The sequence below is a fragment of the Coenobita brevimanus genome, chromosome 68 (genome assembly GCF_032717465.1).
Source record: "Coenobita brevimanus isolate Jiangsu-jjx chromosome 68, ASM3271746v2, whole genome shotgun sequence".
NCBI classification, from domain to species: domain Eukaryota; kingdom Metazoa; phylum Arthropoda; class Malacostraca; order Decapoda; family Coenobitidae; genus Coenobita; species Coenobita brevimanus.
The window spans coordinates 32,193,939-32,217,922 of NC_137021.1; the positions used below are offsets into that span (position 1 = coordinate 32,193,939).

Genomic DNA, 23,984 nt, shown 5'->3' on the forward strand with positions numbered 1-23,984 from the left:
GAACTCAGAGAGAATTGTGGTAGAGCTGGGAGCAAGAATGGCTGTGAAAAGTCATCATATTTTTCAGCAGATGTTATTTACTATACTACACTTTTCTGTGACATTATAATACAGGACGTAAGTATAATCAACACATAATACACTGTAGATCTTCTTTAACTTTCGTGCCTTTCTAATATCTGTACAATTATGCTGCGGATAACAGTTCAGTATTACACATTAAGTGCCTTTATATATTTACGCCTACTGGTTCTGAAAGTCTATAAAAACAATCTTGGCATACTGTAACGTTGCCAGCTTTGGCCGTTCACATCTATCCAAAAACGTCTACACTGGGGCTGGGGTTGGGGAGATGGGTTTGGAGTGTTCGATCGCCCGGTCGTCGCTGGCCGTGACTCCGACTAAAAGAGGGGGGAGAAATTAGTGCTTTTAGGTGTACAGTCGTCAGCATAAATTCGCTGCAAGTCTACTCGTGTGATGTGAGTTCTTTTGTCTGGCAACAGTGTAAGGGGACTAGTTGCCACGTAGCCTTTCATACACTTTAACGACGTGTTTTTTTTTTTTTTTTTTTTTTTTTAATGGTACTAGAGGCTGGCTAGAGTACAATATTATGTATACCGTATTTAATCAGTATGAAAAAAAAGTGCAAAAGCTGACAGAATGTTATGAAACGACGTACGAGCGTAATACTCTGACATTCCTCATAACCGTGTCTAAACTCCCTTCCCCTCTCTCCTCCTTTCTCCTCCTGATGTCCCCCCACCCCTCCTTCCCCCTCCTACTCCCCACTCGCGTTCATGCCTCTCCACTTTCTCCTCTCCTCACTCTCTCTACCTTCATTCATTTATCCACGGCACTAACCCGACTGGTGCATCACAATTCTCTCTTGACTGTTTACTAAACCAATATTGTCCTGTTCTCAGTTGCTCGAAAAGCTTTAATAATTGTCATTCTTTTCTCCACCCCTTGTCACCACCAACAGCCGCTAGATACAGAAACGTTTGAGGTCTCGTTCTTGTGATGTAATCTTTACTGTGTGTGTGTGTGTGTGTGTGTGTGTGTGTGTGTGTGTGTGTGTGTGTGTGTTTACTGAGCCTGGCAGTTGGTGGCTATTAATTCAGTAAGCGAAATTAAACAAACATATGTGCCCATTCTTCTTACTTCCACTCTCTCTTTGTCTGTCTCAGTCTCTGTCTGTCTGTCTGTCTGTCTGTCTCTCTCTCTCTCTCTCTCTCTCTCTCTCTCTCTCTCTCTCTCTCTCTCTCGTTTCAAGGAAAATGTTCCCATCCTCCTCATACTGTTCACTGATTCATGAAGCAGGATCAGAACCCATCATGTTTCGAACTACTGCATCACGTTTGAAGTAAAGAGTGGGTGAAAAAGACTGAGGCATGGCAAGATACTCTCGAATGTAAGGAGCTAAAAGGTTACAGGAATAGACAAGAAATGGAGAAGAGTTCAGTTCATTACGTAGATCTGCGTCGTGGTTAAAGTAGACAGGGTGCGGAGAGAGGGGATTGGAAATGAAGGAGCATGGGGGGGGGGGAGGAGTTGAGAGGTAGGGTGCGGAGGGACATGGGGTGGCTACGAGGGAGAGAACAGAAGTTTCATCACTCTACAACATTTTTCTGTTGTCTTTTGCTCACTTTTATGCTAATCAGATATAAAGACCATTGCATTCAGGGCGATTTATAGCACTAATTCTTACAAACACGTCTTTAAAGCGTATAAAAGCCTGTGTGGCGACTAGTTCCTATACACTGTTGCCAGACAAAACAACCACATCACACGAGCAGGCTTGCAGCGAACTTGTGCTGACGACTGTACATAAGGGAGGATACTATAATAACCTGTGACTGACCTGCAATGGGAGAGAGACGGACGCCAGAGATGCCACATATGAGGGCGTGACTGGGGTGGATGTGGCGTGCGAATGTGGCAGAGAGTGAGGATGTGACAGCGTCTGAGGGTCTGCTACTAACACTCGCAGTTTCATCACTTCTTCAATCTGCAGTGATGGAAGGGATGAAGGAAGTACTGAAGAATTATTACTAACACTCAGGATGTCAGTCTCATTACTTCCTTGATATTTAAGAAATACTGAGAAGCGGCAGCTGGCATCTTAATAACCTGTAGTATTAGAGGGAATGTAATTAACGCTAGGATCTGCCCCAGCAATACCAGTCTAATCATTTTCAGAACCTTCAGGTGCTGGAAAAGATAGAAGAAATGCCAGGGTTTTGACTTCAACAGCTTCAGTTTCATGGCCTTCTCGTTGTACAGTGCTGGAAGGCAGTTGAAACGGGTGGTAGTGTACAAGGGTGAGCAAGAACTGGAGGCAGAGTTCGGCTCAAGGCACTGCCAGTGCCACTCGCAATTTCATCACCACCTTGATTTGAAATGGCAGAAGTTACTAAAGTAATACCAGGGATCTGGAACAATCACTCCCAGTTTTATCACTTCTCGATTTAAAAGCAAAATAAATAAAACCATTAGGAATAAGATGGATTTTTTTTGTTGTTGTAAACTGAATATCCACATCAGTGATAAGTAATTGCTGTTACATAATAACGCTGGTCAGGCAGTGTGCTCTTCTTCTAACGTTACGGACTGTACATCTATCTAACAATAGATCTGGAGCATAAACTGAGGAGTGTTCAGAGAGAAATGGAAAGGATTATGTTAACTATCTCAGTGAAAAATAAAAAGAGGGCTTCCTGGATAGGGGAATAGGCGAAATGAAGCATATAATCACTACTATCATGAAGCATAATATAAATGGATGTGGACAGGTCACAGGCTGACCTCCAGTGTAACTGAGTGGCAACGCAGAGATGGAGTGAGAGGACAACATGATATACGGAAATCTGCTGAGATTGAATGAAACTGGTCAACAGCGCGTAGCTCAGAATGGAAACAGCTGAAAGAGCCCAGTTGTCCTGCAATGGACCCACTCAGGATGATAAAGATAAGGAAACTGATGATCATGATGAAAGTCTTCTCCTCGATGACACTGCATGATCAATAAACTTGAAGCCATGATCGAATCCTTGGAAGGCCTCCATTCCAATAGATACATTCGAGCCACAGTATCACCAGGTGCCACTACCGATAGAATTAATATAACGAACTGCTACTAATAAAATATATATCCGGTACTGTAATACTGAAGATCTACCATTATCATACATCCCTTCCTCAGTCTGTAAGAGCCGGAAAATAGGTTTACATTATTGCCCATCCCGGTCACATTATTGCCCATCGGTATGACGGGATAAAACTACTATTCATTCACCCCTATATTATGAAAGATCCCTCCGTACTCTAATTTAACTGTCTTGAGAAAGTAAGATTAAACTAAATACGTCATCGTAGTGAAAGGATTACTTCCGAAAAGAATATCTGGGATGATTAAAACTTGCCTGCTTTACTATTGTTCATATGTTCCTTCATTAACTTATTTATTTGGGCCTATTCAAGTACCGTGTCGGTGTTGCTGTTATAGTGTTTGACACTGCTCCGCCATCGCGAGATCCCAAGGTAACTATCGAACAGGTCAGACGCTGGCACAAATGTTTTCCCTCTTGCCCCTCTTCAGCCAGCAGTACAATTAATTTCGTTTGTTGAATGTTATATTATATGAGAAGACCAGGACATATAAAAAAAAAAATTTAGTTGTCAAACGCAACGATGTTGGGAATTTGCATGATCAAATAGACGGGACAATGACAACAATATATATATATATATATAGATATATATATATATAGATATATATATATATATATATTATAACAAACAGAACGGAGAGAGGAAAAACAAATGGGTAAAAAAAATAATCCATACACCAGATTACTGGTGTCCTCTGTGCATAAAATATCTGTAACAGTTAGACTTAAACAGTTGTGGGTTGAAATTTGGAGGAAAACAACTCTGGGGAAGCGAGTTCCAGAGAGATGCAGTTCGGGGAATGAAAGAATTCTGATAGGCAGAAGTTCTGCAATATGGTTGAGTGACATTCCAGTCATGAGCGCTACCAGATGCCCGTGTAGCACGAGGGAAGGCATGGAGAGGTGGCACCATGGACGCAACCTCGTCTGAGCATTTGCCAAAAAAAATATCTGTAAAATAATGCAAGGGAGGCAACATTCCTTCTTACTTGTAGGGGAGGTAGTTTATATGTAATGGTAGGGTTGTTAATGATTCTAACAGCTTTATTCTGAATTTTGTCTAGTTGTCTTAATGCAACCTCTCCACAACCATTCCACAAGGGTGAGCAATATTCAAGCTGAGAGCGCACATGACTCTTATAAATTATAGCCAAGTGCTCATCAGCGAAGAAGTTACGGACTCTGTACAATAATCCAAGTTTCTTTGAGGCGGTTTTAGCAAGTGATCTGACATGAGAGGTCCAGCTGAGGGCACTGTTAAGTGAGACACCAAGAATTTCAATACTTTTGGAGATGGGAATATTAGTAGCACTGAAGGTAATGTACGAATCTGGCAATATCAGTCTATTAGTAAACTGTATATATTTAGTTTTACTAGCATTAAAAGAGACAAGGTTGTTTTGTCCCCATTCACTGTAGATAGATCTTGATTTATGGAGATGGCTGTACTGAGTTGAGAGGTAGAGATATTAGACTTTGTAAATGGATGTCTGAGTGTGAATGAACTATGTAGTGTTGAGTCATCTGCATATGAGTGAATGGGATTTTGAGTGACAGATAAGAGATCATTAATATGAACCAGAAACAGGGTTGGCGCCAGAACTGATCCCTGCGGCACGCCGGCGTTAATTGAGTGGAAATTCGAATATACATCATCTACTTTTACTCTTATTTTCCTGTCACTAAGATAAGAAGAAATCAAAGGAACAAAAGACGTTAGTCCATAGCAAGGGAATTTGGACAGCAGGGAACGGTGCCATACTCTGTCGAAAGCTTTAGAGATATCAAGAGCTACTGCATGAGTTTCTCCAAAAAGATCAATTGATTGATGGATGGTAAGAGTTAAGAGATTGAGTATGTCAATGGTGGATCTTTCGTGGCGAAAACCGTATTGTCTATCACTAATTAAGTTGTTGGATTCAAGATGTTTAACAATATGCTTATTAATTAAAGTTTCAAATATCTTACCAAGAGAAGATGTGACAGCTATTGGTCTGTAGTTGGAGGGGTCAGACGAACTCCCTTTCTTCGGAACTGGGTGGATATTGGCTTCTTTCCATGAATTTGGGAATAAAGAAGTACGTATGCATAGTCTGAATAATTTAGCTAGGACAGAGGCAAGTTCAGGGGAACACTTTTTCAAAACAATTGGCGGAATTCCATCTGGGCCTGGAGCTTTGTTGGTAGGTAAATTGTCTAGTATGGATTTTACGTATCTTGTCTGTATTTTAAATGGGGCAATTTCGAGAGAGTCAAGTTCCAGTACCGAGACATTCTGGCTAGTATCGTCTATGGTAGAATTTCTGGCAAAGGTACTAGCAAAGATATCTGCTTTCCCACGTGGGTCATTTGTAATATTGCCATCTGAAGATTTTAGTGGGGGAATGGAAGATGACTTGTTAAAGTTATTATTGAAAGAATTAAGAGTTGACCAGAATATTCTATTGTCATTAGGGTTGTTAAGTAGTTTTGATGCTTGCTTTTGAAGAAAGTTTGATTTAGATAGATTTAATACAGCTTTTGCATGATTTCTAGCAATTTTAAATTGGGAGAGTGATTCAGATGTTTTTGATTTTAAGTAGGAGTTATATGTTAATGACTTTTGGGCTGTTACTCTGGCACAATTGCCATCAAACCATTTTGGAGAGTTTGATCTTTTAGTGAATTGTTGACTTGGTATGAATAAATCCATAACAGCTAGTATTAAGTCGCAAATGTGGGACTGGGTAGAATTGGGATCACTAGAGAAGAAAGACTGCCATGGAACATCAGCAAGATAATTTCTAAATTATATATATATATATATATATATATATATATATATATATATATATATATATATATATATATTCACTTCAGTTCATTTCACTTCATTGCTGTGCATGGAATACTGTAGTAGCCTAATAAAGTACAGGAGGTTGACTGAACTTGTACTGGACAGCATTTGAATACAAGTCGGGACGAAAACAAAGTAGTAAGATAAACTATAGCCCTGGTGTACTGTCGTGTAATTTTTTTCAGTTACCGACAGACGAGGTTTCCATTTATTGGGATCTATTTCCGACCCAGTGGGTGAAATAATACTTCACTATCTGACCAATACATAAAGGCTTACATATTCGTCATCCATTTCCTCAAGCACTAGTTGTCTAGCAATGGAACATTATATACAGAACATGATTTCATCCCCCAGCTGCATTAATGTCACGAATCAATTCGCGACATTTCCTTTTTGTGAGAAGCCACGAACTATTAGTGGAAAACTCACTGTGTATCGCTCAGTTAACCGTTTCTCTCTCCATTTCGGGGTATACTTTTCAAATAATTCGTCACCGTTTTCAAAAAGTGACAGATTTAATGCACGTCACTAAGTGCGCTACTGAGCGATACAATTATTTCTTTATCGTGCGCCTCTGCTTGCATAAACCGTTAGCCACGCCTTCTTTTGGTGGCTTGTCGTCCTGCCTATGCATTATTTGAATTCAGTTTAGTGTTTGCTGTGACGGAGACAGGACCTGTGCAGCAGTGCGAGAGGTCAGCTAGTACCCAAACTCCACTTACAGTTTCTCCAAGCTCCCACCTTTAGTTCTCCAGCTTTGGGTGATACACCGCATTCATTGACTAGTATTTCCTTTGTGTATTTTGTAGTCTTAAGAGTTTAGTTAAGGTGTTTTTCCTAGGCGTAAGTATTTAGCTTCTGTGTGAGTGAGCGAGTGCGTCTCATTTAATTTGATTTGAAATGTAATGTTAAATTTGTTTTTGTAATTAATAAATTTAACAGTTCTATTTCTTGAGCTTAATGTAGAGTAAAAATCTTGTTTCATTTCTCCAAATTAAGCTTATTTTCCATATAGCTCCTAGCTTGCATAAACATTTACTATTCATAACTGGTACTTAGACCAGTCTTGTTGTATTAACTTAAAATCCGTTGTGCCAGGAGTTAATGCATCAGCAAGAACCTGATGTTATTATTATTAGTATTAGTTATTTATTGTCAGGGGTGATGTAACTTTCTCCAGAGGCTAACAGTACAGTAATTCAGCAATTGTGAGTAATTAGTCTCTGCTGTGTACTGTTGAGAAAGTTTATAAATTCTCGTTCTTAGAGAATCGTGCACAAGCCAGCGTAAAGTAATCGTTGCTTGATGTAGCAAGACAATCATTGTCTCTGCGCTTCAATATTATTGAATATAAATATCAATTTAAATAATATTTAAACCATTTATATCAAAATTACCGTGATATTATAAAAACCCCGTGACAATTGGCGACCTCATTCCAGGATATTAACTCCTAGCTCTAAAGCTATTCACGAGATAGTGCTCACTCATTCATATTTAGGTATTTATCATTAAAGTTTATAGACACAAGCTTACTGGTGTTTACCCTTAATTTAGCAAGTGAATTTTGCTTTATTAATCAATAGAGTACTTAACTCTAGTTTATTCTTGGTAACGCCAGACGATTTTATTCGCTCCTGGGAAGTCGCCGTACCCATTGTGTTTATTATTGAGTCTTCCCAGTCATTTACATTTTTGATTTATTTTTTGCCAGTTAACTAGATAAGACTGGTCACCACTAGCTTGTGTCTGTACTCTTTACTTTAGTTTATTAGTATTCGTCGCTAAGCAGTCAGTGCTCAATTTCGGGTTGTTTAATAAATTAGCGCCATGGCTACAGCTGTATATGTACAGGAAGCCAAAGATATTGGTCTCACAGACCCAGAGAAAATACAGAGTTACGTTCTCTCACGGTTCAATTACGAGCAAGAACGTGAGAAAGATGCTCGTGAAGAGCGTAGGATTCAGCGCGAATGCGAGCGAGAACAGCGCGAATACGAGCGAGAACAGCGTGAGGAACGTGAAAGAGAGCGTGCTTATGAACAAGAGCAGCGTGAGAAACAGCGCGAATACTAGCAGAAACAACGCGAGCTCGAGTTAGAAAAAGAGCGAGAACAGCGCGAATACGAGCAGAAACAACGCGAGCTCGAGTTAGAAAAAGAGCGAGAACAGCGCGAATACGAGCAGAAACAACGCGAGCTCGAGTTAGAAAAAGAGCGAGAACAGCGCGAATACGAGCATGAACAACGAGACAAAGAACGAGAACATGAACTTGAAGTGCTGAAGCTCAAGCGAGATTCCTTGGCTTCAGACACGTCTGGTGCAGTTGGTCAAAGCTCCACGAGCGTTCTCCCTGCACATGTCCTGGCGACCCCACGCATCAAGCTTCCTTCATACAAGGAAAGCGAGCGAATCGAGCCGTACATAGCTCGTTTTGAGGACATGGCAGACTTATATCAACTGGATGAGGCAGCTAAGCGGCTTCAGTTTCTTAGCCTATTTGAGGGCCCTGCCCTCGATATTCTCCACAGAATTCGTGGAGACAATCTCACATATGAGATGATGAAAGCTGCACTCATTAAGGCGTATGGTCTCACAGTAGACGACGCCAAAGTTCAGTTCATGCGAGCTCGTCTCCAAGACAAGGAGACAGCTGTTCAGTTCCTTGATCGTCTCACAGCTTACTTAAATGAGTGGATGGAGAAAGATGAAACTCCTTCAACGCGTGAGGGGATAATTGACCTTATGCTGCGTACACAGCTAGAGAGGTCGTGGCCTGCTGAGCTCATAGCACAGCTTAAGATCTGCCAGGTGAAAGATGCCAGCCAAATGGCAGAGAAGGCTGACGCATTCTTTACTGCATACGGGTATCAAACTCGCAAGCAGCAAAACACCTGGAACAGAAAAGATACTGCCAAGTCTGGGAAGCCGTCTCAGACTGAATCCCAGCACCAAGGCCGTTCTCAGAGTAATGGTCAAGGTCCAAAACCGCAGTGGAAGGACCAGGGGCAAAACACTCGGAAACCTGAGTGGAAGAGGTACAACAAGTACCCTAACCAGCAGCAGTATCAGCCACGCAACCGACCGACGGGACAAAGTTTTTCACCACCAACTCAAAAGAGGCAGGAAGCGAATGCAGCCTTCATTCCTCAGCAGCAGCCTGGTGGTCACGTCCCTACCAGTGTGGGTACTTCCCCACAGTTCACTAGTCCCACAGTGACAGTGAACCCCCCTCCACAGATGGCCAATGTTCCATCTCCCCAATATAACCTTCAAAGCACAATGTTTGCCACATCAATTCAGCAGCCTCATGAGTGGCTAGCTGCTTCCTCCACAGGCCCTCCCACAGGTGACAGTACCTTCCTTGTTCAGCCAGGGTTTGTGGGAGACATTCCTGTGAAGGTCCTGAGAGACAATGGTTCCTCAGGTTGCTCTGTCAAGCAGAGTCTAGTTCGGCCTGAGCAGTATACAGGTCGACAGATCCATGTAAGCCTTATTGATGGATCAGTGAGATTGTTCCCTGAGGCATGTATCCAGGTGGCATCTCCATTTTATACTGGTATGACACTTGCAGTTGTCATGCCAGAGCCTCTATTTGACTTAATAGTAGGCAATATTAATGGAGTCAAGGATAGTTGCTCCGATGGCGCTACTCAGACTTCGGCTGCTGCGGTGACACGAGCCATGACTGAGGCTCCAGACTGTGTCACCCCAGTGATCATTGAATCGCCGCAAGATCTGATGTGCAGTCAACTTGTTGTGCAAGAACAACATTCTGACCCGACACTTGCTGCCGTGCGGAATAAACAAAAGGGTCGAGTGATTAAGTATTCACGGGGAGGTCGAGCCAAGTTCCTTCGCAAACAAGGACGGCTCTACCGTGAGTCACGAACACCTGAGGGCGAGGTTCGACTGCAGTTTGTCGTTCCCGCCAAGTACCGCCCAGCAGTGTTACAATGGGGTCATTGTCCAGCCTCAGGAGGTCACCTGGGCAAAAGGAAGACCCAGGGCCGTATCCGAGCTGACTTTTTCTGGCCAGGGATGGGACGAGACATAGACAGTTTTGTCCGTTCCTGCAGTGTGTGCCAAAGTATCACCACTGATCAGGGACATGTCCTTCCTGTGCCGTTCATAACCACACCTGTAATCTCTGAGTCAGTTGAGAGACAGGGTAGTGGTGAAGTGGGTGCAGACCTGATGTCTCGCCCATTGGCCCCACAGGACACAGTATGTCCAGGGCCTGTACATGCATATTATGTACCTTAAGTTAAGGGGAAAGTTGAGAGGCGACTTGAGGCTATGGAAGACCCAAGTTTGCATAAGGATTCTCAGCTTCCCGGTACTAATATATGTACCGTAAGTTAAGGGGGAAGTTGAGAGGCGACTTGAGGCTATGGAAGACCCAAGTTTGCATAAGGATTCTCAGCTTCCCGGTACTAATAGAAGTACTGTAGGTTAAGGGGGAAGTTCGAGAGAGAACTCCGCAGTGGCGACTTGAGGCTATGGAAGACCCAAGTTTGCACAAGGATTCTCAGCTTCCCAATACTAATATAAGTATTGTAGGTTAAGGGGAAGTTCGAAAGAGAACTCCGCAGAGGCGACTTGAGGCTATGGAAGACCCAAGTTTGCACAAGGATTCTCAGCTCCCCGATACTAATATAAGTACTGTAGGTAAAGGGGGAAGTGAGAACTCTGCAGAGGCGACTTGAGGCTATGGAAGACCCAAGTTTGTACAAGGTTTCTCAGCTCTCCGATATTAATATAAGTACTGTAGGTTGAGGCACAGGTTGAGGACCCGTGTGCGGTTCGAGGCTATGGAAGACCCGAGTTTGCACAGGGATTCTCAACTTGCCGACCATAATCGTGTGCTATAATTAATGGCGACCTCGAGTGTACTTTTCATAGCATGTACTGACTGCTAGCCAGAGAGAGTAATTGTAACATAATAAGAATTTTGTCTCATTGACACTTTTGATGCTCCACCTTAATTGGTTTTGCAGGTTCAGCAATGGGTGTAGCAGTTTTGCTGTGCGGGCCAGCTGATCGTCTGCCGCACGCTGCCACCTCTTCTCCTCTGCCTTCGTTGTCGCCATATTATTTACTGTGTCATTTTACACGTAGGTACAGTTACACTACAACTGTCACACCTACACCGTGTATTACATACACCACGCTACACAACAATTAGTTGTCAGTGTAAATGTAGCGAATTTTCGCTCAGTTTGACCTGAGTACAGGATTTTCACCGTCGTCACGGAGTTTTTCCCTCAAGCTTGCTTCTATTAACGTAAATACGAGGTTTTTTCACTCACTGGCGACTGCGATTTTCTCCTGTAGCAGGATAGCACACACACCACAGTGTGAATCTAGTGTGACTGAGTTAGGATTTATATGTATGTATATTGAAATCTTTCTTCTGAAGGAAGAAAGATTTAATTTTCATGGGGCGTAATGTCACGAATCAATTCGCGACATTTCCTTTTTGTGAGAAGCCACGAACTATTAGTGGAAAACTCACTGTGTATCGCTCAGTTAACCGTTTCTCTCTCCATTTCGGGGTATACTTTTCAAATAATTCGTCACCATTTTCAAAAAGTGACAGATTTAATGCACGTCACTAAGTGCGCTACTGAGCGATACAATTATTTCTTTATCGTGCGCCTCTGCTTGCATAAACCGTTAGCCACGCCTTCTTTTGGTGGCTTGTCGTCCTGCCTATGCATTATTTGAATTCAGTTTAGTGTTTGCTGTGACGGAGACAGGACCTGTGCAGCAGTGCGAGAGGTCAGCTAGTACCCAAACTCCACTTACAGTTTCTCCAAGCTCCCACCTTTAGTTCTCCAGCTTTGGGTGATACACCGCATTCATTGACTAGTATTTCCTTTGTGTATTTTGTAGTCTTAAGAGTTTAGTTAAGGTGTTTTTCCTAGGCGTAAGTATTTAGCTTCTGTGTGAGTGAGCGAGTGCGTCTCATTTAATTTGATTTGAAATGTAATGTTAAATTTGTTTTTGTAATTAATAAATTTAACAGTTCTATTTCTTGAGCTTAATGTAGAGTAAAAATCTTGTTTCATTTCTCCAAATTAAGCTTATTTTCCATATAGCTCCTAGCTTGCATAAACATTTACTATTCATAACTGGTACTTAGACCAGTCTTGTTGTATTAACTTAAAATCCGTTGTGCCAGGAGTTAATGCATCAGCAAGAACCTGATGTTATTATTATTAGTATTAGTTATTTATTGTCAGGGGTGATGTAACTTTCTCCAGAGGCTAACAGTACAGTAATTCAGCAATTGTGAGTAATTAGTCTCTGCTGTGTACTGTTGAGAAAGTTTATAAATTCTCGTTCTTAGAGAATCGTGCACAAGCCAGCGTAAAGTAATCGTTGCTTGATGTAGCAAGACAATCATTGTCTCTGCGCTTCAATATTATTGAATATAAATATCAATTTAAATAATATTTAAACCATTTATATCAAAATTACCGTGATATTATAAAAACCCCGTGACAATTACAGATACGGCGATGCCTGATTTTTGGATTTATCTTCGTCGAAATATAAGAATATAGCTTACAGGTGAACGTGTGTGTTTCTGATAATGGTGATGGTGGCGGTCGTGCTTAGAAGAAGACGAGGCTATAAATGATATTGCTTATTTCAGTAACTTAAATTATTTAGGGAAAATAACTGCATAATGAATGTTCATAAACAAATGTACAGACATGGAATAATACTAGTAACTAGCTTCACTTGGTTACGGCAAAATGAATTGTAAAATATCTTTTAAGACTGAAATTTTTCCATCCCAAAGGTATACCATCCAAGCACGTGAATATAATTTTTAATTAACGTCAGTGGAAGATACACGTTTTCTGACTGATGGGGTGATTAATAGTAATTGCATTTAAACTAAATTTGAATATTGTCACTCAAGCTGAACTTCTGACTTTACCCAGAAAAAATCGTCCAGATGAAGAAGTTAAACATAAAATATAAGAAATATAAAAATAAAGCCATTCTTGAACTGGCATAAGTACACCATGCGTTATAAGCGGAAATATCTGTACATACATTCCAGCATAAAAAGAAGTCTCTTTTAATGCCTGTCGACTGCATTAAGGTAATTCATACAGACTATTTTTTCTTGTTAAGCCCCAATCTTACCCACGGATATGAGAAATAACTATTGAATTTATAGTTCAGATCCATATGTCATTTTCTGCATATCTATGTTCTATACCTGATCTCGTAAGTCCCTCACACCCTCACATACACACACCTACAGTACCCCGACACCACATTCCCCGTTCACCAATTAGTGCTTCGAACTTGTTAATGTTTCCTGGTGGTGTTTGTGGGATCACACCTCAAAATATTGCAGGACTGGCAGTGTTTGGTGGTGTTTGTGGGAGTGGAAAGCTCTTTGTATCACACTCTGGCAAAACGATATAATTCGGATGATAAGAAACAGCGGGAGGTGAAAAGGTTAAGAGCAAATTTCTCAAAGGTAGAATTTAAAAAATAACACCAGAAAAACATTGAAAAGAGGCTTACTTGTTGCAGGTGTATCTCCAAGAGACCTTGTAGTTTGACTGGATCCATAAACCTTCCATCAACCTCCCTCACGCTGATCCACACACAGGTATAGCAGGGTGGCTCAGAGGGGTGGTGGTCATAGAAGCTTGAAGATGTGGTGGTGGTGTGGGGAGTTCTGTAAGTGTGTATGTTCTGTGGTGGAGTCTGTGTATCGCGTATCTGGGTATCTTGGGAAACTATGGGTGCTGCAGGGGAAGTGTGTGTGCGGGAGTTCTGTATAGTGTAGGTGTATGAGGTGTGGGTGTTGGTGATAGAAGTATTGGAGACCTGGGTGTTGTTACTCGTATCATCGGAGGGTCCGTATACACTCACCACCTCAACTCCCACAACACCGTTACCAAGTATTTTCTTGATCGCCGATGTCAGTGTGCCAAGACCGCCCCCTCCTTCCTGATAAAATGAAAAGAATGAAAAATAAAAAAATATAGCCATTTTCCATTACACGTCATTTTATTTCCTTTTTATTTCCTTTTTCATCTCCCAGTTCCTTTTCATCGCCTTCATTCTACCTGCCACCCTCTCCTTATGATAACATGACGTAACAGTACTGACATGACATGGTGTCATTAACAGGACGTGACGTAATGGCACTAACATGACCTATCGCAACACTGACACGGTGTAACATGACATAACAGAATTGATGTAACTTAACTAACATAACATTAATATTACATGACACGACAATACTGATATGACAGCACTGACATGATTATAAGCTGAAAATCATATAATGCACAAACAACATATTAACCATTTCGTGGTGATATTTTGTGGAAAAAAAAAAAAAACAGTCATTTGTTGATTGCTGGGAACCTTAACGATCCATCAGTAGCGCGTGTAAACTGCATCCTTCGTCGAAGCAGAAACTGATCAATTTATGCGCTCATTATGCATCCATCTCGGGCCCAGCACTAACGACTAAGAGATCAGAGCCGTCGACAGCACGTGTTCATACGCGCGCACGGACGCACACGCGCACGCACACACACACACACACACACACACACACACACACACACACACACACACACACACACACACACACACACACACACACACCTCCGGGGTCCAGTCTTTGGTGATGGCTGTGGGCTTGGTGTGGGTGATGGTGAGGGGCACGGCGTGGATGAGTGAGTCATGGGGTAGATGTCGCACCCTCACGCTCACACTGGCCCTCACTGCACGCTGCTCCCACACCGAGTCACTCACGCTGAATTGTAGCTCGTATCTGAAAGTGGGAAGAGGAGGGGGTTATATAGAGTGCTCAGGTCGCTACACTGCTTGCATATCAGTACCCCCATTCAAATCGATCCTGTTCTGTTTTATTCTTGTCATGCACAGACAATTATTTTACAGTTTAACTAACACTCATCTGCATCTCATATCTGAAAGTAGAGAGTGTAAAAGATTGTTTCATCACTGCAGGTAGTGTTCAACCAAGTTTGGACTTTTAATACTCCCTTTAACGATGTCACTTCTATTTTAGTTGTACCGCCTAAAGACGACTTTCTCGCAGCATCAATCAGCTATAGTTTGGATGTCAAAACGGGGAGAGAAAGAAGTTGTTCTGTTCTTGCAAGCCGTGTTTATGACGTTACAATTCTTGCTTATCACTTTCATTGCAGTGTAATTTCTCTTTCATTGCAATGTAATTTCTCTTATATTCGTGCCACGCACAGGCGATTATTTCACAGCTTCATGCACTGTCAGCTGTAATCCATGTCTGAAAGTAAGGATAATTAAGAGCTGCATCATTCATACAGCTATGTATTGATGTCCGTACAATCCTTTCATATCCGTTTCACTTCCATGTCTTTTCTGTTTTATTTGTGGCAAAATCTGATAGTTGTTTCACTGCTTCAAGGTAACTGAACTGAACTTGTGCCTGGAAATGGGGAGAGTAAAAGGTTGTATCATTCATGTTAGCAGTGTTTAAGACATTACAGTACTTGCATATCCCCTTCACTACGATGCAATTTCTCTTACAGTATATTATTGCCATGCACAGACGATTATTTTACAGCCTCACTCTTTTTCAGTTGTACTTCATATCTCAAAGTGGTGAGAGAAGAAGGTTGTATCATGTATACATGCTGTGTTCCACCTGGCATAATCTTTTCATCCAGCTTAAACGATGTCATTTTTCTTATATTTTTGCCACATTCAGGCTGTTATCACAGCTTTACTGACTTTCAACTGTTGTTTGTATTTTGAAAGCAGGGAGGGTAAAAAACTGTATCATCCACTGAAGCAGTGTTCAACCCAGTACAAAAAGTGCACACTCCCATTGTTACAATTTTTTTATTATTATTATTCTATTCATACCACCCTCAGACGGTTATTTCACAGCTTCAACTCACGCTGAGCTGTAGTTCGTACCTGAACTGGGGAAAGGAGAAAGTTATACTGATCTTGTTGACACATCTTTCTGTGGCTGGGGCCCGTATTCGCGTCGGGTAAAAAGTCTTCATAGCACCTCTTCCTTAAAAATAAATTTTTCAAATAATCCATTAATATCCTTTTTTTTTGTTTTTTCTATTTTTTTTATCGACATAGCAGGAACAGGAAATAGTGTCATGCCGATTATGAATGGGTTAACGCTGGTTACGCAATTGCGAATATATTCTTAAAATCTTGAGACAATTATGTCACAGCTTTGGAGGGAGTGGCTGGAGCAGTGGTTCTCACACCGGGGGGCGCACCTCCCAGGGGAGGGGGGGCGTGAGCAATTTCCAGGAGGGTGCGAGGAATCGGAGGAAAAACAGTGTCCTCAACAAGCGCGGTGTGTGTATCCCGATGAACCATTGTTTATTTTCAGTATTCATATTCCGTCTTTGTTGAAACTTCAAAGCACATTTTTTCCTGGGGGGAGGGGGGCTTGTATAATAAGTTGGTGTTTCCTTCTCTGATCGCCAAGTCACCTTCCTGTTCTCTCTCTCTCTCTCTCTCTCTCTCTCTCTTGCATTATGTCGTTTTGCAATATAATCTACATTCCACTTTTGCTGGACTGGAGACCAAACAAGAAACACTGAAATGTTTGACAGACCGTGAATAAACGATACTGGACTGGACAAATATTGTATGAAAAATAAGCAAGACCGCTCTAAGCTTTGGCGAGCCTACGCGAGTCGGTAATTAGTTTCGAAAACTTTAACTTATTTCGTTAACTCCTACTCTGTGATTACATATCTTCTGCTTATTCTTGTTACTACAACAAGATTTTAAGTAGCTTAATGAGCAATTAGGTTGTTACGGATGTAATGGAAATGTTTTACCCAGTCACTGCAATTGTTTCCTCCGAAGTTAGCAAAATCATATAGAGGTAGCAACAATAAAACTATGACCTGAATGAAGGTGTTGGAATCAAGCAAATTCTGCCTAGTAGACCTTAAAACAAGGTGATTATTTTATCATACGCATTAGGCGATCTTAGAATTTGGATTAATGGCATGAAATGATACCAAAAGGATTATATATATTATTACATACAGTACATTATTCTGGTGACGAATTCACTGGAAAATAGTAGGAAAATGTGGTGTCCATTACTAAACTGAACATGTACAGTATTCTTGGAGTGTATCCAGAAGGATAAGGATTAACGTGGGTCATAAAAGCCGACAGTTTTTCCCCAGACCAAATATATTCCGTAAAGAACACAAAACTTGGAGGACCATAACCCTCTAAGAATCAGACTGATGCAGGCATCAAAGTCTGCTTTTTCCAGTTGCAGGATAGTGCGCGTCCACACTTGTGCTCAAACAACTGTTGGCATCATATAAGTAACACACTAACGAACACGCGGCAACCATGTTGGGAGCAGCAGGGTTCAGATCATGTTGGCAACATCATCATGAAGTTTCAGTTGCCTCGTATGGACACACTTATCCCATTACCTCTGCTACCAGTGTTCGAAACTGCACTGAAACATGTTTCCATACATCTGTCCATATACTGCTGCAAACATGTTCCCGAACATGTTGCTAGCTGTGTTGCCAACATGTTTGAGCAACGTGTGAACGCGCCCTTAGATGTCCTCTACCCATTACACCATCGTATAAGTTAATACTTATAATTTTGCCTTTCTCGAGCATTATAGCGTTTAAAGAGGGAAGGACTTACAAAGATGCTTCAGTGAAAGGTAAGATTAAGTAAAGCCACCTACAAACGTACGTGTAGGTGATAATCTGACTTCGATTTCACAATGCCGTCAGAAGGGAGAAAAAAGAGATTACAGGAACCTCATTCCGAATAGAGGACAGTATGTGAGCCTGGCTAATCCTTACACTTTAGCTTTCACATGCATTACTCTCCCTACATACACCTCTTCCTCACTCGTTCTTCGTCAGGTTGGGAAAGCGTTGATTCTTTTTATCACTTTCTAGGATAAAGGTCCGGTCATGCAGTGAACTTAAAATGGACTGATAAACAGACACGCAGATTCTGAACACGTAACAGATCTAACAATAGAGTTTATCCGCTATAATTTACAATCAGGAGTCGTCGTGGGAGAGCACATCTGGGACAACAGATAAGAGATAATTCAGTGAAAAGTATGACAACTTAGGGCTGGAGAGAGAAGAGGTTCGGAAAGAGCCGGCCTAAGAAGAAAATGTCTTTGGATTAATGCCCATGCATCGCTCGAACGTTTATTACGGTACAAAATAATCAGAGTTTGTTGAGTCCATATAATCTACCAGAATACAACCCACACCAGCCGTTGGTCATCCAAGTACCAAGTTGTATTCCTAGAACAGGTGAATCGGGACAAAGGCGATCAAACTTCGCCCAATAGTCTAACCAGCTCGAGAAACAAACTCTGAGTCTTTCAAATATAAGCTGGATGTGCTCCCAATGTACCACCGGTTCCCTTCCCAAAGGAAAAAAAAAAAGAAAATCTGGCTTGGTTGGAATGGAATCAGAAAATGATCTGAAAATAGCTCTCTCCATTCTTGTGTGTCGCAAGGATGACTCAGTAAGCTGGTGAGAAGAGCGAATACATCTGGGCTGCTTTATGATATTACCAACCAGCCATACAGCTAATGGTGGTAAAAAGCGGACAGTATAAACTCGAAATGGGTTATAAAAAGTGAAAAAAAAAAAAAAAAAACGTAGATAATCAGTGGCAATGCTGTCTGAGCCGTTACTGCACCACATGAAAATCTGGTTGTGTTATGATAAAGACCAATGCTGCAACTTAACGATTTTATTAAGTTAGGAGATCTGCAGCAGCACCGTAGTGATTAAAAGAAACTGTAGCTAGTAGTCAGAGTTCGAGAAAATTGCCTTCATTTCTATACAAAGATTTGGAGAAAGCAATTATAAAATAAATATACCGGTTTATACTGCACATTGTTGAGCTGAAGCAAGTGGACAAGGTTGTGAGCTGCTTTTATTATGCGACAGATCCACTGCGTGATGATGATGATGATGATGATGATGATGAAATATGACAAGGAGACGGAAAATGATAATCCTGATAATGAAGAGAAGATAACGATAATGATTATGATGATGATGAGGAGGAGAAGGATGATGATGATGATGATGATGATGATGATGATATTTATGGGATGATGGTGATGGTGATGATTATGAATGATTATAATGACGATGATCATGAAGATAATAATAATAATAATAATAATAATAATAATAATAATAATAACAACAACAACAAAAGGCAAAGCATTCGCCAAGTGCTCATTGCCCGCCATCGTTTAAAAACTAGTTCAGTAATCCTCTGGCAATCGGAGGCATATTGTCGCGCCTTTGCCAATAATAAAATAATAATAATAAAAATAAAAAATAGGATTTCGCTGGTTACTCCTAATAGGTTAAATATCACGCTAGCATTAGGAAGCCTGAAAGCAAGGGTGTTATGCTGGTGAAGGTCATTGAGTAAACAGGCCTTTAACACCCACCGCACTAATTCCCATCAACCCAGTTACCTTCCCTGAGTCACTGTTTTCGGGCTTTTTTTTTTAATTTGAAGTTGATATTATGTCATCAGATCAAGCGTTTCTGTGCTTGAACTCTTCATCACCCTTGTCTTTTTGTAATTTATGCCTCTTGGGTGGATGCGAGGGCGGCGATAGGTCACCAGCACTGCGGGAGGTGGACGGGTGTGAGTCCACCACTGCTGAACTACAAACGAGACCTGAATTACTAAATATGTGGTATTTGGCAACTGCGATGAGGCAAGGCTTGGCAACTGCTTTGATGGCGTAGAGGGAGAGTCAACGTTCCCATGGAAACCACTGACACTTCCTCGTGCTTGAAATTATGGCGTGAAGACCCATCACCCCATATGAGGTGATCAGCGCTGCCAGGGGTTGCCTGCATATCTGAGTTATTAAACATGCTGGATTTGGTAACTGCAGTTTGGCAGGGCTTGACAACTGTTCTGATGGTGTAGAGGGAGACTCAGTGTTCCCATGGAAACCAATGACACTTCCTCGTGCTTGAAATTATGGTTCAGCGACCCATCGCGTCATGTGAGGCAATCAGCATGGCTATAGGTGGCCTGCATATCACCTCATATGAGGCAATGAGCGCAGCAGGGGTTAAAGAATTTCTAATAGTTCCGCTTTTCATAGCCGTTCTCCTCGTTGGCAGTACAATAGAAAGTGTTTTTTAATGGCAATGTAAAAGAAGAAGTTAAATGGTACTTTTTCTTGCAATATCCTCTGGCAATCGCGGCCATATCATCTCAGACAAGCCATATATCCCGGGATACTGCCCACAAAGTAAATTTGTTTACATTTTACCCACTTGTTTTGAGATATTTTGGAAACAACCAGAAACACACACTGAGACACAAACATACACGGAGGCAGGTGATTACATTATCTTAATAAAAATATGATAATGGTAATGATGGTGATGATGATGATGATGTGAAAGAAGCTGACAACCACATTATAAAAAAAAAAAAAAAAAAAAAAAAAAAATTCAAGTATGAGCTAGTGCAAAACCATGGGAAAATCAGATTAAAATATTTTACAGTAGGAACACAACATGACAAAACATTCAGCTGTACAAAGGCGAACATAAGTAATAATCAACTAGACAGTTTGTAATTATTTTTAGAACCCTAAGGTGAATCTGTGAGTCTAATAAACTTCCTGGGATATTAAATACAATTTTCATAATATTTCTATTAAAGAATGGAAAGATATTCTTAGTAGTTATGCTTGGTATGGGCTTCAATTATTTTGCGGATTTACACCTGGTACCTGCAAACGACTTTATTCAGCCATCGGAAGATCTCCAGTATTGAACGATAAATAAAGGCTATATCTACAGTAACATCAAAAGTTTGAGAAATTGTTCCAAGGCTGATTACAATTGTTTAGAAATAGCAACAAAAAATCAAAATTCCTTGACAGACATTAAGTGGTTAGAGCATAAACTCTGTCAGGTTTCAGTGCTCATTTGGTACTGTACATGACTTTAAATTAAGGTGTCCAAATGGGATATCTGTACATTCACTCACTCTCTCTCTCTCTCTCTCTCTCTCTCTCTCAACACAGGAGAGAGAGAGAGAGAGAGAGAGAGAGAGAGAGAGAGAGAGAGAGAGAGAATGAAAGAGAGTCCAATATTCAAGAAAGAATGAACATGAGTAGCATCATGAGTATTCGCAATGCATGAATGACTGGGCTTAGGCCGGACTAAATGAAGCCAATGAGTTCAGGAAAAACAAGGAATTATATTTAAAAAAAAAAAAAAAACTAATATACAGAAACAGGGAATACATATAGCGAGATTAGATGTTAAAGTAATAACATTCTCAAACGAAATGAAGACGAGATTCAGTATGTGTCAAATATAGATACATGACATAGTGGCTGTGGTGGAGCGTGGTTTGAGCCGGTGTAACTGGTGGCATTGGCGTCATTAAACATAACAGGACGGGAGACTAGGAGGAAAATGAGGTTTCTGTTAAGATTTAGTATAAGCCCCACTACTACGGGGAACAATGTCGCAGAAAGCCAGCGGGAATGGGTAGTGCAGGTCAAATAAGTTTAGCTACTAACGATGACGCAGCGGAGCAACATTTCAAGACAGCCTAACATAAACAGGCTCACACTGGAGTACAGAAAAAAGAGGAAGGCGAAATGAAGACTGAAAGAAATTGTCCCAGTGTCTGGATTCAGAGGCTTTGGAATACAAGATGAACTGCAGTAAAGCACTGATTCGCATATCCTAGGAGGTCACAACCATGAGTGAGACAGAATTTTGGAATGGTCAGTCCAACTTATCAGTGGATGTGCCAAAGGCAGATTGCCAGTGAAGCATTTTCTATAATACCTATTCACAGATATCCGTAAAAACATTAACAATGTGAGATACTCCTGCATTAGGTTAGGTTAGATTAAGCTAGAAAAATTTGATAATATCTACTTTTGATGTTTCTAGTGCCTAGGCACTATGTGCAGGGCCAGACTATAACCTCTTCCTGTAGCATAATGCTAAGCCTTGTTCCTCTTCCAGGAGGTGTGGTTAGGTGATCATGCTATTGTGCGAACTGGTGATTTCGTTATGTGTCGATACCCCTCCATAAGCCCATTAATATGCTATAAAAACACCCTTGCTGCGGCTAGTATTTCACGTTGTATGAGTTTCCCCAAACTATATAATGCAATTGACAAACAGGACCCAATTTTTGACATAGAAATTGAGGCAGTGCACAATCCTCATATACTGGCATGCACACAAGACATAGGTGTGTCATTTGCTCATAGTCCTTGGGATGACTTGTATTTCAGGGCATGGATTGTCTAGCCTATAATCTTCTTTATTCCACGTACCTGCCTTCCCTGAGGAGCGGTGAGGCATGGATGTGGCCAGTGTTGGGGTGGAGTGAGAAGAGTGGGTGTGGTGGAGTGGCCCAGGCAAAGGTCTTGTCTGCCAGGTCACAATCATCAGGGTCCTCTACATACACACGGCCCAGGGAGGTCTCTGTTCCCCCACCCTGCAGTGCGGATGAGGAAAGGAGTACAGTCGTGTGCCATTATGTCATGCTATCAGGGTCCTAGCTTATTCATATGGAAAAGTACCGGGTAATTTATGGGGAGATAGAGCACTCTCGCCCTGAATGTTTTATCTTAAAAATAAAACACACAAAACAACCAAAACAACGAATGAATGAACTTTTTTTTTTTTTTTTTTTTAAAATTTAATAATTATTTTTACAGTCGTGATTCTAGCCAACTTTTGTCAACAGGACAGTTGAATCCAGAGGTCTTTCTGCACAAGACCTCACCTCAGCAAAACACAAACGAACACAAGCCAAAATATCGTGAGGTACAAATGCACATCCATTCTATATGAGCTGTATAGAAATCCAGAAGTTATAAATGGGTTTCATATACTATAAAATCATGACAACAAATGTAAAATACGTCACTGTATTGAAGGTGATCAATAAACTTGGTTACGGTAATCTAGCCTCGGGCCTCTACACCACGCAGGAGTGAAATGGGCTTTCCTGTCACCGTTTTAAATTTTACCGATATGGTTATATAGCTGAATTTTAAATGTATGAACAATTTTTCCTTAAATGACAGTGGCAGCTGATCGTTGCGTTTCAGTATTCAAATATCGCTAAATTCCCTGTATTTCTATCGGACTTTCTATCTCTGCCTCTAAGCCTCGTTCTATAAGCGCTGGTTGCAATTTCATTCCACATGATCGACAAGTATTCATAAATAACGTCGAATAACTTACAATCTCAAACCCTTAAGAACAATGACGTACACGACACTGCCAGAGACGACTGCATTCCCTTTATGGAGATTTTTTGAGGAGGGGATGTTAAAATACAGACTTAATTAATCCCTCCATCGACGTGATATTTTTCTAGGCAAGGATTAAGGCCCCCCCCCCCTCCCTTTGTATTTTCGGCAGGTGATTACTTGTGAAAGAAGAACAATGTTAATTGTCAAAATGTGTTCAATAAATATCTTACATAAATGTCGATATTTAATCATTTAAATGAAAGAGGAATCTGGTGATATAAATTTGAAGAATTTTGTAATAGGTCAGCTTGAAGTCCAACGTGCGGTAATTTCACCAAGAATTCCCCCCCCCCCCTTTTTTCTTTTTTTTCCAAATCCAGACCTGCTCTTTTTAACTTAGGAAAGTGTCTGGAACCGGAAAAAACAACACGTAGAAAATGCATCACCTGATTCAAGGAATAGCCTTAAAAAAAAAAAAAAAAAAAAAAAAAAGGTTGCATCTATAAGACTTCTCATTTGTATACCCTTTTAGGCACAAAATTTATCATCAATGTGAGAGTGAACGTTGAAACCATACTATTTTCAGCATAATAGTGAAGTTTATTTATATACGCTCCACACCCTCATACT

At 40.9% G+C, this 23,984-nt stretch overlaps 1 protein-coding gene across 1 annotated transcript in view; it reads right to left on the reverse strand.

Annotated features, from left to right (window-relative positions):
* The window catches only part of LOC145405880 (putative neural-cadherin 2), a 167,812-nt gene that overhangs the window by 46,632 nt on the left and 97,196 nt on the right, over positions 1-23,984 (reverse strand). The window contains exons 8-12 of the mRNA XM_080277137.1: positions 22,425-22,588; positions 14,671-14,839; positions 13,878-13,998; positions 13,567-13,685; positions 1,862-2,008 (exon numbers count right to left, since the gene is read on the reverse strand). Of these exons, the coding sequence (XP_080133263.1) occupies positions 1,862-2,008; positions 13,567-13,685; positions 13,878-13,998; positions 14,671-14,839; positions 22,425-22,588 (720 nt within the window). The remainder of the gene's footprint in view (positions 1-1,861; positions 2,009-13,566; positions 13,686-13,877; positions 13,999-14,670; positions 14,840-22,424; positions 22,589-23,984) is intronic.